This window comes from Falco peregrinus, chromosome 11 (genome assembly GCF_023634155.1).
Source record: "Falco peregrinus isolate bFalPer1 chromosome 11, bFalPer1.pri, whole genome shotgun sequence".
In the NCBI taxonomy this organism is placed as follows: domain Eukaryota; kingdom Metazoa; phylum Chordata; class Aves; order Falconiformes; family Falconidae; genus Falco; species Falco peregrinus.
In genome coordinates, this window is record NC_073731.1 from 26,967,533 (window position 1) to 26,985,641 (window position 18,109).

At 38.5% G+C, this 18,109-nt stretch overlaps 1 protein-coding gene and 1 long non-coding RNA gene across 2 annotated transcripts in view; one reads left to right on the forward strand and one right to left on the reverse strand.

Moving 5' to 3' along the window:
• Nucleotides 1-18,109, reverse strand: part of NVL (nuclear VCP like) — a 43,690-nt gene that overhangs the window by 4,893 nt on the left and 20,688 nt on the right. Inside the window, exons 18-21 of the mRNA XM_055816529.1 lie at nt 16,581-16,680; nt 7,366-7,472; nt 3,104-3,180; nt 1,574-1,662 (exon numbers count right to left, since the gene is read on the reverse strand). Of these exons, the coding sequence (XP_055672504.1) occupies nt 1,574-1,662; nt 3,104-3,180; nt 7,366-7,472; nt 16,581-16,680 (373 nt within the window). The remainder of the gene's footprint in view (nt 1-1,573; nt 1,663-3,103; nt 3,181-7,365; nt 7,473-16,580; nt 16,681-18,109) is intronic.
• LOC114013406 (uncharacterized) lies at nt 3,187-7,022 on the forward strand. Its single transcript, XR_003556342.2, has 2 exons — nt 3,187-6,127; nt 6,786-7,022. It is a non-coding gene; the product is annotated as an uncharacterized LOC114013406 (long non-coding RNA).

Sequence of the window (18,109 nt, forward strand, 5' to 3'; positions counted from 1 at the left end):
AAAACCCCCTAGCCCTGAGTTTACTCCAGAGGGGAAATATCAGGTATAATAAGGAAGTTGCAACAGTTTCCTATGGAATTAACTGCGCTGGTCTCAGCCCAGTGGCTCCAACCTACTGACTGATCAGGGGACACAGCACCCCTCTACAGTCACTTAAAGAGTATGGGAAGGGAGTCAGTCGTGCGTGTCTTTGGTAACAACTAAAGGAAGGTGCTCCCCAGCCTGCGTACACACAGAAGAACAAGGTCTCACATCAGAAGCCACCTCACACACTTTCATAGCAGCCAGGGCTGACGTCTTGGAAACCCAAACCCAGGGACATCTCAAACAAGTAGCTGCTATAAACAGGCAGATCAACCTATGCATGTATTATGGACCTGCTGGCTGCCAACCTGTCCATACATTAAGTGCTCAGGCTGCAATCCTAAATGCAAAGGCTGAATTAAAGTGATGAACATCTCTGAAATAAAGCCTGCTTTATTCTGGATGATTACAAAACCAAACAGGATAAATTCAGAAATTTCCATCTCAAATCAAGAGCTTTTTCCATCTACAGCAAGCAAAATGGGTAACTTGAGTCAAACTGAACATTTTTGTAGTTTGTTTCTGCCACGCTCCACTGTAAGTGAACATGCTAGTTCCCTCAACACAAGAAATACATTCTCCTCTGTTAACCTAGTATTAAAAACCAGGTAAGACTGGATGTGTACTAGATCAAAAAGAATGATTCAAAGCCATTAAAATTCCAGCGTGCTTCCAAGGTCATAATCTGAAAAGTCCCAATTCCATCTTAGCTTTGTGTTTTGACTTCAGGGTAAATAACAAAAAAATTACTGGAAAAAAATCTAGATACACAGACGTTTTATATAAAAGAGTTTCAATTTCCAATTATATTTTCCTATCTGCACAGAAAAACTAATAACTAAAACCAGAAAAACACAACTGAAAACAAAAGTGCAGAAGAGATTGAAAGGTTAGGCATTGTACTTTAAATAATTTATAGCTCCCTGTTAAAAGTCCTGGCAAGAGCCATTGATGAGCTAAACACCAAAGATCAAAAAAGTGGTACTCACATTTTCGTAGCGCCGTTACTACTAGATGCATGTATTCAGTTACACAACACAATTGCGTGCTAAAGGTACGTGATCAGTATGTGTGCAGCTAATTGCAGGTTTGAGTACAGTTGTAAGTAGTACAATTAGTCCTCGACCGTGATGTGGAAATTTGGCAGAGACTTATTCAGTCTAGTATCTAAATTGTCAGTTTGTACTACCGTTTAACATAAACTTTTCTTTAAGGTTACAAGGTTCAATTCTTTTAGAAAAAAATTCTATGCTGAACCTCTAGCATAATGTTTTCCTGTACTCTCCCCTACATCTACTTCAAAGATGCTTATGTGTTCTTGAAACAAATCTGACTTAAATTTTATTTGGCTCAGAAGTCAAACATTTACGTAAAGCATGCACACCTTTATGCTTGGCTTGAACTACCTTAAATACTTTATATTTCATTTATATGAACATAGAAATATATGGACATTCTCACTGTTAACATTTTTGTAAAGCTTTCTTACCTTTCTTGCTTTGAGTATTCTGCTGTGCCATTTCCTGTCTCAAGGCACAAATCGAAGCCTCTCGCACTAGAGCAGAAAGGTCTGCCCCTCTACGGATACAAACAGAATAGGTTATTTTAGGATAAATTTCTCTCATGTTTTGCTGATGGCATATAGAAAGGTAAGACACTACAAATCAAATGACACTAAGAGTAGTTGTGCTGTTGTAAAAAATCATCTTAAGAACATTGGAAAAAGGTCCAAGGACTACCCAGTGCTGCAACCTTCATTATGGAGTGACATCTTCCAGATCTTAGCCACAGATTAAGATGAAATAAATGAGAAGCAAGGGAAGAGGCAAAACCCATACCTAGCATCCTTAAAAATGCCAAAGGATTAATATTCTGCCACTTCATGAGAACATAGTAATTTTATTTTTTTTAAGTTGCATGAAAGATTAAAATCAAATCACCTGTTACTAGAAAAGGGAGTTGCCTTGCTCAAAGTTGCATCAACAGTCGACATGCTCTTAAAATAACAGTATCCACAAAAAATGGTCACATCTGTCTTTCTAAATACCTGTTTCCAGTTTCCAGCTCTTGAACTTTTCACAAGCCTTTAAACTGGTGCAAGTCATTGAACCAAAGAAAAATTTCACAATTAACTCCCCATGCTTCATTTCGGGCTGCTAAGGGTACTGCTGTATGTAAAAAAAAAAAAAACCCAAACCAAACCAACAAACAAACCCCAAAATACAAATCCAAACATAACAAAAAAACCAGAAACAAAACAAAACCCAAAAAACACATGCACCACAAAATCAAGACAGTGAGTGAAAGGGGCAGAGAAAAGTACCCATCTTTCCCAAGTATGAAAAAATGACAAACTAAAAATCACTACTGGGGACAGCCTCCATTTCTAAGATTCAAACGCAATATTGTGCCAAACTGCATGTCATAAACCTTATCTTTTATGAACTCCAGAAAATCATTTAACTATTACATCATTTAATAGATTAAAGCTGTTTGAAGTTTTGTAGAATGCAACTGAAAATTATTCTGACAGACATGGCTATCAAGCTTTCCTAAAAAAACCCCACACCTTGTTATTCCCAAAGCACAAGTCAAACTAGGCTCTCATTACTTTGTCAAACACATTGCTTTCAACTGTGTGACAGAACAAGTTTGTTATGGTTGTTTAACCAATTTGCTTTCATCATCATTGTATATGGGTCCACAATTTAGAGGGCTCTTTTATCCTCAGATTATGCAAGAATTACAAAACAAAACCAAGGAAAACCAAGAGGTCTCTACTGATCTGTAATTACAACACGAAGAAGACTCTTCCAGATGAAAAAAAGACTAGCATGCATACCTTCCTATCGACTCCTTGAAAAAAGCACACAAGACAAATAGTGTAAGTGAAAAGGCATATAAACCCTGAAAGTCAAGAGATCCTCTTAGTAACAACAATACAGCACACGTTATCATGCATCAGAAGACTGTTGGCACTGCACATTAAATACTAAGGTCAAAACCAGAAACCACTCACGTATAACAATCACAATGTTGACTGTAAGCAATTTCTTTGAGGTTTACATCAATATCCAGTGGAGGCCGGGTACCATCCTAAAGGAGTTGAGAGAATATAAAGAAGAAGATAAGAAAACTTCTTTTAAACACATGCAATCCCCAAAGTTATTGTTTCATCAATCAGGAATCATATAGGGGTCTGACAAATTCCCTGAAATATCCACAAATACTAACAATTTTAATCTCAAACTGAGAAAAAGGACAATCAACCTTAGAAACATGTAGTTAGGAAATAAGTAATGCTAAATTTTAACTTAGGCACAAACAGATTAGATTGTCTCTAAGAAAATGACAGCCAGCCTGTCACAGGGCAATGCAACACTGAATGTTCCATACGTGGACATGCCTTAAGTAGCTGGTTATATCAACAGCATTGTTCAGCTGAACTTCCTTTAGTTTTACCCGTGTTGAAATCAAATAGCTAAGCAATAAGCATATAGATTTATTCTTATCACCTTTAAGACTGAGTTAATTGTATACCTTTTAGGTTCTAGATGTACATTTTGAAACTTAAGTTTTCCATTCTAGATTTCATAAAAGTTTATACATACTGTAGAAGTTCCTGTGGACTTTTTGATACTACTCTTCCATATTTTTGTTTCCTCCACAAAGGTCCCACCAGTGGGATTATTTTTGCATTTCCAACAGCAAAAAATATTCAACGACATTATAAATTATATTTGAAACTAGCCAACAGAATTTTCAAACACTGTAAACATGGAAATCTCCCTATTACCCTTAGGCAACAATAAAGTAGCATCACAGTAGTACACAGATTCTAGATGTTTATAGTATGAAACAAAACCTGAGTTTAGACAGGAAAGGACACTTTTTGATACATTTTTGATGAGTTTCTGGCAGAAACTCAATGGACAGAAATGCAGAAATTCATACAATTCTTTTCCAACTTCTTCAGGTGAACTAATATACCACATATCTACAATATCTTCAAGAGAAATAAAATGTATAGTAACCAGCAAGTTAAAAACCTTGAATACTTAACAGACAGTAGAATAATCATGGACTAGGCGGAGTAAGGGTACAATCTTGAATGAATCATTGCTAGAATACCAGTTAGAAAAAGGAAACTAGACCCAAACCAAAACAACAAAATGCCAAAGGAACAGCCTGATTTTGAAACATCTTGAAAGGAGACTTTAACCTGGAAACAAGGAAGCCTCATACAATTTCATATGGGATACTTTAGTAACTGTTGTACCAGACTGTAAGCCAGAGAGATAGTTTCTCTGCTAAAACCAGATCTTTTGAGTAGCAACATAACGGTGGGTGTTTTGTCCGTCGTTTGATCTGCCTGCTCTGGAGACAAGCTCAGCAGTAAGTGCACCAGAGAAGCTTGATACAGCTTGCAAGAATGTAAGTACACTAGTAACTTAAACCTGTGAAGACATGTTTCTCTTGCATAATTAATATGCAATTTGAAAATGACAGATTTCTACAAGTTAACTGAAATAAAACTTTCACAACAAAGCTTCAACCTACATTAGGCTGTTTGTCTTCCTTTCAAACTATTCCTTGCCTTAACTTCCTTTTCAGCTCCTCATGCTGCCTTTGTAAGCATCCATGTTTTCCCTCAGCAATGATTCTCAGCTTCCACATCCCGTGCAGGGATTTCGGGGAATGCATACCATCACCCAGAAGATACTCACATCAGCACCAAACATTTTGCTTTATCTAGCCCTGAGCACATAAATTTAAGCAAGTGCTCCTGTACTCAGATTTTTCAAATTTCTTTACCTAGAATGCATGGATGAAATAAACAAAACCTAAGGTATTTCAATTAATTTTACACATTTTCTTCTCTCCATATTCCATGTTCTTCTTGCAGAGTACTCCTCTACATTTTTAAAGAAAATAACCACCTATTTCTTGTTCTTAATGCTAGAAATACAAGTATTTGCCTAGCTTTACAAGAACTCCGGTAACTGCAGTAGTAAAGTAAGAACAGCACCAGCCTCATGGAATGAACACGGAAGTGCTCAAGGAAAAGACTAATTCAGAGAGCGTTCATATCTCATTTCTGCTAGCCACTTAATTAATAGCTGAGAAAAAACCAACCTCCATTAAAGACTTAGCACCTCGTTCACTACGAAGATTTATATCAAAAATATCAAGACTAGTATGAAGTAAGTACACATGGAAGTACCTGGCACGCCAAAAATAACAGGGCCTGATAACGAAAGACAGGATCCACAGGAAGCAAGCTGGTAAACACTTTGCAACACACTGCTTGTATCACAAGGCGGCCCACAATCGAGTAAGGCCACAGCAAAGACGGTTTGTCAGCAGAAAACAAATATGCTCTGACAACAGGGTAATGACAAGGTGACCACATCTCATGTGCCACTCCTCTTGGTGTTATCCCAACAGGAAGACAGACTGTAGCCACAAAAATTCCCAGAAGGAGGGAGCAAAGACACTTTTCAGCAACCTCGCCCCAGACTGATGGCAGCTGAAGTAAGCACGATTTTGAACGGTCTGATTCTTAAAGGCAATCTAGAAAACACTTCTAACCACCAGTCTGTCATTGCCAATCAAGCAGAGGCCAAAAGATGAAGACTCAACACTGCGTTCCTTATCCTCGGTGTTGCACACAAGTGATCCTGGCCCTGCCACCTGGATACGTGCATCTTAGTGACTCATACATGGCTGTGACAGTGTGAGCAAGTGAAAACTGTGACCGAGTGAGAGAAATCAGTTTTAATACCACCTTCCCCTCCCATGAAGTCTTGCACTAAGCTCTGCTGCACTATTTTCCTAAACCACTAATTCCAGCGAGAGCACTTCAGACAGTTACAAATCTCCAAAGGTTCTCCAAGAAAAATTTGGGAGAGCAAGACTCAACACCTGTATGTTGAAAACCAGGCCAGATGGGAACCCTGTACCAGAATCCTTCTACTGTGTTTAGGCAGCCTAGTGACTGATCCTCACTACCCACTTCCTCCAGAAGAACAAGATTGCTTGTGTAAGTCAGCACAATCATATAAGCCCAATTTTTAAAGAACACTTTGAGTTATCTTAAAGTTGGTAAAATAAAAAACATAATTCCTTAAAGTACATTTGAAAAATGATTCACGGATGTTACACACAAATTCCCTCTAGGTCTTTTAGAAGGCAACCATCTTTAAGAACAGCGTTGTAAAAAGTTTTAACTGAAAAAATTTATAAAACTTAGCAATAGCAAACCGATATACTGCTAATAGCAGATGGAGGCATACTTATTTTCTTCCCTTCCATGAAGTAATGCACAGAACAAATGAAGGGAAGTCTAACATCCTGAATTAGTAATGAGAATCTGACTTTTGAACAATCGTTTTGGCAGGAACGAACATGCTTGAATGAGTTCTCACTTTCTGAATTCCCCTATGGGATTAACTATTGCCTACACCACGACTTTATGCTTACGCAAGTCAGAATTATCTTTTTTAACAAGTTTGCTAAGTAATTTTTACCACACTTTTCATAACACGGTGCTCTTTTCTCTACAGTGAAGAGGTTGTCTCCTTAGCAGCTCAAAAAAATATTCTGGTAGAACACTTGCTCTTAACAATCAACATTGATCTACTGGAAAAAGTAGGAAACATCTGAGTAATTCATAATGCCTTGTATGATCTTTTTTTAAGGCCTTGACTACTGCTGTACCATACTTGGAGAAATACTCAAGTGGATTTCTATAACCCAAATCTCTGAAGTGGCGGAGTGTGCCAATTAACCACATGGAGGACCCATGAAGGCCAGTATTTTACATTTTTACATTTACTTTGACCTACAGCCTATATCATCACAAGATTCCTTTAATCCTAAAGGCAATTAAGTGTCACAATCACTGTTGAGCAAATACAGCTGGAGCTTGCAAATCATTCTCATGAATGTGTGGATCACCCCCTCCCCCCAAAGGCTTACAAAACACTTCTAGACCCATTACTCACACAGATAGGAATCTTTCAATTAAATCTGTTCAAACTGTGACTATAAAGGCAGCAGCTTTTATGTTTAACAGGTTTGCTTTCCTCAGGATTTATCAAGCCCTTGCAGTCTCACAGAAAATTTAACAGCAGATGTGGCTGATGGTTTATTTTTATGACCTCATGTAATATCTGATAGTGTTTAATGATTCAGGATCCTGCAATTCTCTTTAAAATTTAATTTGTCTTAAATCATTCCACCAAGCTTCAAGATATGAATTTATTTCCAAATACTCACTTTGGTGATGGTCTTTAAAATAGCAAGTCGATCTTCAGGTGGTGGCAAACCCACATAGAGTGTTTTATCCAGTCTACCAGGACGCAGGATAGCTGGGTCGATTATATCTTAGGAAGAGAAAAAAAAGTTATCCTTTTATGAGGTACACCCTTAGGAAAGTGTACACATGAGAAGGAATACATGCATACTTATACCAAGATTCAAAGAAGCATTTCTGCCACAATGTGAAGGTCTGAGCATTAAAATAGCTGACTGAAATTGTTTCATCTCGGTCAAGCAGCAGCCTCTATTACCCAGTACAGCTAAGCTGCCTCATCAATACCCGTCTCGCCTCTTCACAAATGAAGACAACTCGATCTTTGGCAATACAGTGCTAGACCATTTTTTCCTCTGTTACTGTGCTGGGTTGACCTTGGCTGGACACCAGGTGCCACCAGCCATTCTATCACTCCCCTTCTCAGCAGAACAGGGCAGGAGAAAATAAGATGGAAAAAACCCTTGTGAGTCAAGATAAAGGCAGTTTAATAAATAAACAGCAAAAGTCCTGCACGCAGAAGCGAAGGAAAACAAAAGATATTATTCTCTACTTCCCATCAGCAGGCGACGTTTGGCCGCTTCCTGGGAAGTGGGGCTTCAGTACACATAGTGGTTGCTCCGGAAGACAAATAACATAAATAACGAATGCCTCCCCTTCCTCCTCCTTCTCTTAGCTTTTTCATCTGAGCAGAGTCATATGGTATGGAATATCCCTTTGGTCAGTTTGGGTCAGCTGCCCTGGCTGTCCCCTTCCAAGGTCTTACCCACCCCCAGCCTACTGATGGGGGGGAGAGGTCGGAGAGGCAGCCCTGATGCTGTGGGGCACTGCTCAGCAGTAGTTAAAACACTGGTGGTTGTCATCACCAGCTTTCTACTACCAATACAAGCACAACACTACGAGGGCTGCTGTGGGGCTCGGCCAGACCCAACACACGTACCTAGTAGCATGGTCAAGTGGAGGATTCCGCATGAACTCATAACAAGGGGGAAAAAATGCTTCCAGTTTGTTCTGTTAGAAGGACCTCTACCCATATTAACCCTGCCAATCTGCCCGAAAGGCACAGTGATAATTTAAGAATAACAAGTACACAGGGTCAGTCATAAGCATCCATATGTAACCTTAATATTACTAGTCATTTGCATTTCTACTACATATTAATTCTCTAAATGGTGAAACAGGAAACGCATGAAAACACAAAATAGAGCTGCAAAGTACAGAATTTGTTCATCAGGAAGAACTACAGACTTCAAATGTCACTATGTGTGAAGAAGTAAAAAAAACAAAAAATCATCACATTTCTAGAAAACCATTTAAAGCTTGAATGTAATAGAAATGTCTAGCAGCCTTTTAGCACCACAGGTTTCAATACTGAACTTCCACAAACAGTAAGTCGGGATATAAATATTAAGGACTATGGTACAACAAGATACACAAACCTGGGAAAGGCCTCAATTCCCATCTTGTATTGCAGCACAAACTGCTGGATGATGTTTCTAAATGCTTCTTGATGCCTCATTTCCCCATCTACCAAAACCGATGACAGTACTACTTGCTCTATTTCACTAAGCAATTCCTGAGTCACCATCCCTGGACATAGTGTAGATGTGGCACTTGCGGACATGGTTTAGTGATGGACTTGGCAGTGCCAGGTTGACGGTTGGACTTCATGATCTTAAAGGTCGTTGCTAACCTAAATGACTCTAAGATGTTCATATTACTGTAATATGCAGGATAACAAAGTCACAAAAGCACCCACAGAAGACACAAAGAAAACTGTACTTTTAGAATAACAGACTTTTAAAAAGTTTCTTAAGTTATTTAGATGTGGTAGGTAGCTATTGCAAGAACCTTATCCAAAAGTAACAGTTGAAAGGCACACCTAAGTCTTACGGTGGCAGTTATCAAGGACTCTAAATGAAGCTTCCAAGACCCATAACATCCTCTTGACAAAATGTAGCTAAAAAACTACATGCATTGATGTATATGAAAGGTGATGAACTGGGAAAAGTTAAGCTGCTAATATTTACTGTACCAACATTTTAAAAAAAGAAACACCACCCAAATCCCAAAACAGTAGCATGGAAGCACAGCTATTCCTTCTTTGCAAATGAAAAAAGTTTGCTTAACTCTGTCGAGACTCCAGCTACCTGACCCTACCACAACGTCGTCTTGATTCACTTTTTGAAGATGCGCATGGTTTTGTTCAAGTTACTCTCTCGCCTACAAAAAGCAGAATGACATGCAGACATTAAAAATTGCTCCACTATCTTTTTCTTGGACAAAAGCAATTCTTTCCTCTGCAAGATACAGTGGTTGTGGACAGTGGTGCCTATGTAGGCAAAAATCTGCTGTTGCAAATGCAATGAGAAGATTGAGAAAAAAAGAACTTGATGCATTAATTTAATCCAGACCAGATGAAAGAAGTGTTAAACAGAATCCCTGCCATGGCAGGCCCAGACATCTTTCTTATATGTCTGTTCACACTGCTATATGATACTTTATCTTACTTTTGGCACAAGTGCACTTTCCTGTTTTTGGGTTTCTGTGGATGGAAGTCTTGCCACATTATTAAGCTTAGATGACAAAGTTTGCTCAATAGATCAGTTACAAGTATCAAAACAAACACACTCCATAGTGATTGTGTTACAGCGCCAAGTACTTGATACTTCCCCATCCTAAAGTTTCAAAGGCTCTTTAAAAATACTAAACCTGATATGGGAAATACTGTTTCCATTTTGCATGCTGAGAACAGGGCACTTCCCATGCTATTTCATCCAACGGTAAGAAGTTAGCAATATGGTCTAAAGATGCATTCATCCATTTGTATGCAAATGATCACACTGCCTGCATTCAGAGTTACCACAACTCATACTTAATCAACAGCAGTAATGGTGGTTTACAATGAGAGGACCACACCAAAGTATAAAACACAGGTCTATGCTCACTGTCTCCTTACGAGTCACTTCACTCTGCTGGTTTAAAGCTGGGCCCAAAGTTCTTGAAAATTCAAGTCACAACACAGAAAATGAGTATTTACTCATTGGTCAAACTCATTGCCCTGGTTTTGGCTGGAATACAGTTAATGTTCTTCCTAGTAGCTGGAACAGTGCTGTGTTTTGGATTTAGTATGAGAACAATACTGACAACACACTGTTTTTAATTGTTGCTAAACAGTGTTTATACTAAGTCAAGAACTTTTCAGTTCATGCCCTGCCAGTGATAAGGCTGGAGGGGCACAAGAAGCTGGGAGGGGACAGAGCAGGACAGTTGACCCAAAAACTGGGCAGAGGGATATTCCATACCATATGACATCATGCTCAGTGTATAAACTGGGGGGAGTTGGCCGGGGCAGGGGTGAGGAACAAATCACTGCTCGGGGACTGGCTGGGGCATCGATCAGCAAGTGGTGAGCAATTGCACTGTGCACCACCTGCTTTGTTTTCCCTGCCCCTCCCCCTTGAGTTTTATTTCTCTGTTGACTCCCTTTTCATTACTATTATTATTATTATCAGTAGTATTATATTTTACTTTATTTCAATTATTAAACTGTTCTTATCTCAGCCCCCAGGTTTTACCTTTTTCTGATTCTCCTACCCATCCCACTGGGGGCAGGCAGTGAGCAAGTGGCTGCGTGGTACTTAATTGCCAGCTGGGGTTGAACCACAACACTCACTCACTCGATACACTTCATAGCTCTTTAAAAGAATTAATAATGCTCCCCTTTTAGGAATTTCAAAATATTCCAATTTGATACATCAAATACAACGTTCTCTCCATATCCATTACCTCAAAACTCATCTAAACAGAGTCAAATAATTTTAGATACATTTAACATTTTAATGAAATTATGATAGTTACCATAGATATCTCTTTCAAAGCCTATTATTATCCCTCAAGTTTGAAAGTGAAACTTGGAAACATGGTAACACACAGCACTTCTTTTCCAAGCAGCTCTCTCACAGAGACAATATACTTCTATTAAGATAAATGTTTGGTTAAAATTCTTCTGCCTTGGTTTTCCGATGTAGTCAATGGTGTTGAGTATGTTGTTAGAAGACAGCAGTACCGTTTTCCAAATAATATGGCAAAATTACATATGACAACAGAGCATATCCACTCCTTGTTTTGTTTTTAAAACAGACACTGGCCTCTAGACTATTATGGAATATTTCACTTTGCTACACTGCTCTCCAAACTACTGCAAAATTTTATCCTCTTCATTAAATTATATTGAAAGCTTCTTTGTACGAATTCCCGTAATGTGACATTCTATTATCCTATAATAAAATCTGTCAGCCTCACTCTCATTTCCAGTTAATCTTATCTCAACTGTACAAGAGTCGTCAATGTTTACAAAAGTTGAGTGCATCCAGCAACAACGCCCATTGTGCTTAGTCTACCAAACTTCTCCTATACTCACTACAGCTTTTTAAATTATATAAATATATACAAGATCCAGGTCCTCACATTTGTGACGTTCTGGAACATAGTCTCAGAAAACCTTTTAGGGCTTCTGAGCCTCCAGATGAACACCACAGTTAACAGCTCAGCTCCTACACAACAAACTAACTCTACTAAAGTTACTGTGAAAGATACGTAACATTCAAGGGCTGGTGAAATGCAGAAATACAGTTTGTGTGAATCAGAGTTATCACGAATGAAATTGTTCCGTGCCTTACATATTAGATGCTTTTCTTAGATTTTATCTTGCCTTTAATTCAGCAACATGTATAAACAGGTATAAATAAAACAAACAAAAAACCCAAACCAAAACTTTAACTATTGTCAGAGACTGAAGATTATTTTTTTACTGTGTTTCAAAACATGTGGTTCAGGTGAATAGCTCTAAAAAGCTAACATAAACTTGCTAAAGAAAAACAGAACTCACTGAAACTAGGATCATGTTCCAAGATAACAGTAGAAGGGGAATTTTGCAAGAATTAATTCAAAAAGCAAAAGACCATGAATAAAAGCAAAGTCATCATCACCATTTATGTCAAGCTTAAATCACTACCAGTTTGTAGTGTTTCCCTCACTTCCTTAGATCCTGTGGTGAATGCTACTGCTGCCTTGGTCAGCATTTCTCTAAAGTTTATAAATGTTCAAAGCCTGGGGAGGTAAGGAAAGAGCAGAAAGCAGCAGTATGCAATACTGCAACTCACACTGGTAACTAAAAAACTGCAGGAAATTACAGACCTTAGTTAACAGTAGTGCTTGATGGTTTTGCAAGTATTTAATCTTGGATTTGGGGAAGGAAGTAAACTGAAAAAGAATATAATTATTCTGACCCATAAAGATTATAACAGGACATGACATTTCTGCCTCTTTTTTTGCTCTCTGTTTTTAATGACATTGTCTGAAGAACATTAAGCTTTTAAAACACTCAAAGTTTGACATTGGTTCTCCATTTAGGTGGAAAGTGATTGAGTTGGGAATACTGCATCCCTGCTAATTTAGCAGCAGTCAAGAAAGATCTACAGAGGACTTTCAAAGTCACTGATTAAGCACAAAAACCATTCAAACATTCTGTTTTTAAGGACAGATCAAAGGCTTATTTCAGCACTGCCATAAAAAGAATTACCACTTGCAGACCATATACAATAAATAAAGAAACCCATCTATTGTGCCTGCCCTCCTGACAAAAATGGGAATTAAGAGTGTTCATTACAACAAATGAATTTGGCAGTCTTCAGCCACGGGGTATATAAAACACCACCATTTCACAATAATATCTTGTCACAGGTGCCAACATCTGATTGGACCAACCATGCAAGGAACATACACCTTGATGCCAAAACTGGTTGAATCAATGCTACCCTACTGCTGCTACTATTATCTTTTATAATAGTAGTATTTTTATGAGAGTAGACTCTTCCTTTGGCATGATGGTATCTGAGACTACAATACCCACAACATACATGTCATGAGTAATACCAGCAACCAACCACGAAAGCTACCATGCACGCAACCGCTCTAAAAAAGAAGCATCTTGAAAAATTTTTCCCTCCCATTAAATTATACTAATGTGGATTAAAAAAAGATGAGTTCTCACACTTCACAATACTAGCCCAGTGGAAGACTTCAGGAAGTTCTCCTGAGACACATATATTATTTAGATTTATATCACACAACCTCCCAGCACCTCTATTCAAACAAAACTATGACAGAAAAATCTTTCAGACAAATGTCAGACTTACAAGCAAAAGAGCTTTTCAGGTGCCACAACTTTTATTGTTTGCAGGGATCATTTAAATATACTAGCCAGTATAAAGTATGGCTCTCCTCCAGGTCTTTTCTTGGACATTTTGTTCCCAGGGCAGTAAGAGGGCTTTACTGGCATTGACTTGACTGTTCTCTACCTGCAGTGTGTTCCTCTAAAGTACCCAGACCACACTAGCAAAATCTAATTTGGTGAATGTTGCCTCTTCCTAAGGCCCACAAGCAGTGAATAAACTACACCAGAGGGAAAAAAAAAAAAAAAAAAAAAAATCAGTTTCCCCAATTTAACCACAACTTCAGTAAAAGTTGTTCTGATAAAAGCCACATCAATTGGAAACTATCTTTCTTCACACTGAAAAAGGCAGGTATCACAGCAAAAGTTTGTAGTCTAAACCTATTCAGGTCGCTATTCACACACAGAGCTAAAATCCTTCTGAAGCAAGAGATCCATCCTAGACCAAGTGCATAGGTAACTGCCTCATCTAGCAAAAGCTGGATTGCCAAGCTTTGCCTGATATTTCAGAAAAAAAATATTTTATTGTGTTGGCAAAACAACTCCTTTGTCAAGATACAATTAATTTCCACTTACAGAATTTGCAGATACATTCATACCATTCAATCTGATGATTACATTTGTTACCCCTGCCTTTGCATTTTCCTTACATTTGGCATTTTTACCTCAAATTCACTTTTTTCATTAATGTCACTGCCTAGTTGTCATCAATACACTGCTTGAATTCATGCCTTACAAATTTCCCAGCTTCCCTCAAGTATTAGTTCAACCCTCATTTGTAAGTAACGATTCCAGTATAGTAAAACAGAACCTCTACCACCACAGCTGAACAAGGCAACAGTGACAACAACAACAAAAAAACAACAAAAAAAGAATCTCCAAACCATTACAGAAGTACTTTATAGCAACATAACGGTAAAACTGCATCTAGTATAAGGCTTATAAGGGGATGGATTAACAATTGCACTGATGTCTATTTCATACATGCATGAAAACGAGATCCATAAGCAAGTACTGAATCAGTGTAAACCTAAACCCAGCAAAGCTTGGAATTAGGACAAACCTGCTGCACACAAGTATTGATATCTCGATATTAACATGTGAGCAACGTTTACTCTAAACTGGCCCTTGTAAAGCTACTGATCTGCTTGCACTCAGCTGCCTCTAGGAGAGGAGCCACTAGCTCAGAATAGTGCCCTGTACACACGCTGGCCCTAAAAGCATTCACCCCATGTACCTGTGGTACGCCTGAGATGGCACTGCGGGAAGTCATGCTGCATCTTTCCTCAACTTCAAAGTGTTGGAATTTACAATGCAAGCTACCAGTCACAGATCATGACAAGTTTATTGTCATCAGCAATTAGATACGAAGCCCTTGAGAAACACTAATAAGGCTGCTTCATATAAATACTTGCACTAGCATAACTAATTTAGCGGGAGATCTTTTTCCTAAGGCAACTTGATGACACCAGTAGTAACACCCTTGGTACATTCAACTGTATCTATATATAGATGTGCTACATTGTATAACCTTATTCTCTTTTCCACATTGGATTAGATAGGTCACAATCATCCAGCTCATACCAGGAAAGCTTCCCACTTTGATTCAAAGAATTTCTACAAGCAGATATAGATTTAAGCATCTACTGCTCATACTTCACCATGCAGAAAGCTTGATAGTCTGTCATGGTGCAAAAATTTCAAGAAACAGGAAAATTTTCCTCAAAATCTTTGAATTTTTTGACTGTTGGAAAAAACCAAAACCACTTCATAGTCACCTATTTTATGTGATTTCAGACCAAATTTTCCTTTATCTGTAGGACCCAAGCAATCTGTCAAATATCTTAACATGCTCATCTTCTAACTTAAATCCAAAGTAGCTATGCTACTACTTTTCCCTGTTAAGCCATTTCTCATCAAAATCCTACACTTAAAACAGGCAGGTATGAAACAACTAACTGTGTCTTGTCATTAGCAGTAATTTGCCAAATACGTGCTTTAGGCACAAAGGATCTTTCAAAAACCCTGGTACTTATACCAGCATGGTTTTACCAAGATAGACTAGTAACTCTGTATTTAATTTCACTTGCAATATTCAGAAAAATGGTCATAACCAAGGAAGTGCAACATTTCCATGCATATGTTTCTTTCTATGTTGACAACAAATTTCTTCACTTGTAACTCTCAGTATCTAGGTGGAGTTCAAATCCAGGAAGAGACAAGTTTCTTGCTGTGTATAAAACAAGATTTCTCCATAATACAAAAGAGGCAGAAAGTTGGTTGTAAAACATATGACGTTTGTAAAGTAGATGTCAGTGTTCAGCTTATTAATTAAGATGCTGTAGGCATTGCAAAATCTACTAAAAAAGGAAGAGCTAGCAAGGGAGCACTGACAGCTGTCAATATCAAAGCATGAGAGAACAAGAGGGAACAGCAGAATAACTTCAAGCTGAGGGAATGAGTTTGGAACACGAAGCCCAGGAAGCAGAAGATTAACAAATGGGAAAACATGATTTAATGTGAAACAGATGCCTCAAGGGGAAAAAAAAATTAAAAAGAACAGAAAACCGTCAGGCTGTTTTGGATAGAAAGTTAATTTAAGCATCAAAAAGTCTATATAAATTATGTTTTAGTTATCTTTCATTCTTTTGTGTTCCAAGGAGATAACCCAAAGTCCAATTCAGTCAAAGGTCTTTCAAAGCATTTTACCGCACGGTATCAGGTGCTAATTAAGACATATTTTAAAGAGGTTGCTTCACCTCACCCTGTCACAAGAATGTGGAACAGACTAATTGATCAGAAAAGGTTTGGATTTGAGGAAACACTGTTGTTCTAAGTACAGAACAATGTTAGTCATAGAATTCAAATAGGTAAGAACACATGATTTCATTAGAAGAGAACCAAAGGATGCCTGATTTCTCTTGTTTATGATTTTTGGGTCCTTACCTGGTCTGTTTGTGGCAGCCATAATGAAAACCTGCTGACGATTCTCCAGACCATCCATCTCTGTGAGTAACTGGTTAACTACTCGGACACTGGCTCCTGACTTTAAAAGGAAACATAGGTCAACAAAATTGAGGAAACACTGGGAACGTGAATATTTCAAAGCAAAAGAAACCTAAGATCTACTAGCTCCCTGCCCTGAAATACTACCCAAAGGAAAACTTTCTTTTCACACTTGCAATGTAGCTGCATTCTGGATTTCTACTACCATATTCTTAGCATGTTTCCACCCCACATTCATGCTACCTATACACTTGCCAAACATTTTAAACATGCGGCAAACCTTTTCTTTCCCATTAAAACTGAAGGACTCCAAGAAGCACATACAGATATTTATACTAATCACTCTCACATCTACCTCAACAAGAGCACCCAAAACTTCTCAATATTCAGGCTTTGGAGGCGGGGAGGTATTCAAATTTTTAAACCTCTGAAACAACAGTTTCAGCAGGTGAGCTACTCAGAGTTAAATGTTAACTCCATAGTAGTGACATCTTATTACCAAAATCAGCAGCTTAATCTGAATTTCATTCTAGAGCTGGGGAGACAGACAGAGAGAAAGTACAGGAGCTTAAGAACAAGAGTTATGCAGTAAAACTACTTGACGATTTTGAACAATGTTGTTCTTACTGTTTTATATTAAACAGACAAAAATACTAATCCACCCATGGATAATTAGACTTCGCTGTGAAAATGCACATAGGCCTCGAAGAGCCAACGGAAACGCCGAACACCCCTGAGTTTCAATTACGAATCCCAAGGATTGTCACCAGTATCACAGCCTGCTCCGTGCAGAGCAGGGGCAGGCACCTGGGCACCAAGTTGCTGCCTGCTGCTGCCGCCACAGAAGCGAAACAGCGAGGCCGAAGTACACTTCTTTCCCCTCCTGGGCTACTATCTCTGCCTGCTGTGGTGCCTAGGACTGGACACATCCTTTTATGGCTCTGTGGGAACCGCCACCTCAGGACATTCAAAAAGTCAAGTTGGAACTTTTCAGATTGATCAACTGTTCCTGATTTATACCTTGTCTTCTGTATTTGCCTATTTTACTTCCTATGAAAGATAGGCAAACTGCCTCTCTCCTATGAACTGGAACTACAACGGTCCTTCTGTTAAAGTCAGTGATGGCAGTATCTGGACCGTACTGTACTCAACTTGTCTGTTAAAAAGGCATCTTTTCTTTCAGCCATCAACATACATGTACCAGTACAGTATCACAAAGCAGATACTTCCTCTGCATAAAAACCAGAGCAGCTTTCCCTTCAACACACTAACAATTTGTGCTAATACTGCCCCCCAAATGTAGAACTTAATCCTAGGTATAGGTAGTTCCTGTTCCAAAACAACAAGAACAACAAAAATCAAGACAGAGTAGAAAGATAGAAAACTTCACAGGTGGAACAGCTTTGAAGTCCAATGCATTCCACTTACGGGTCCTGCTTCAAATACTTTCATAACCCAGGTCACACTGT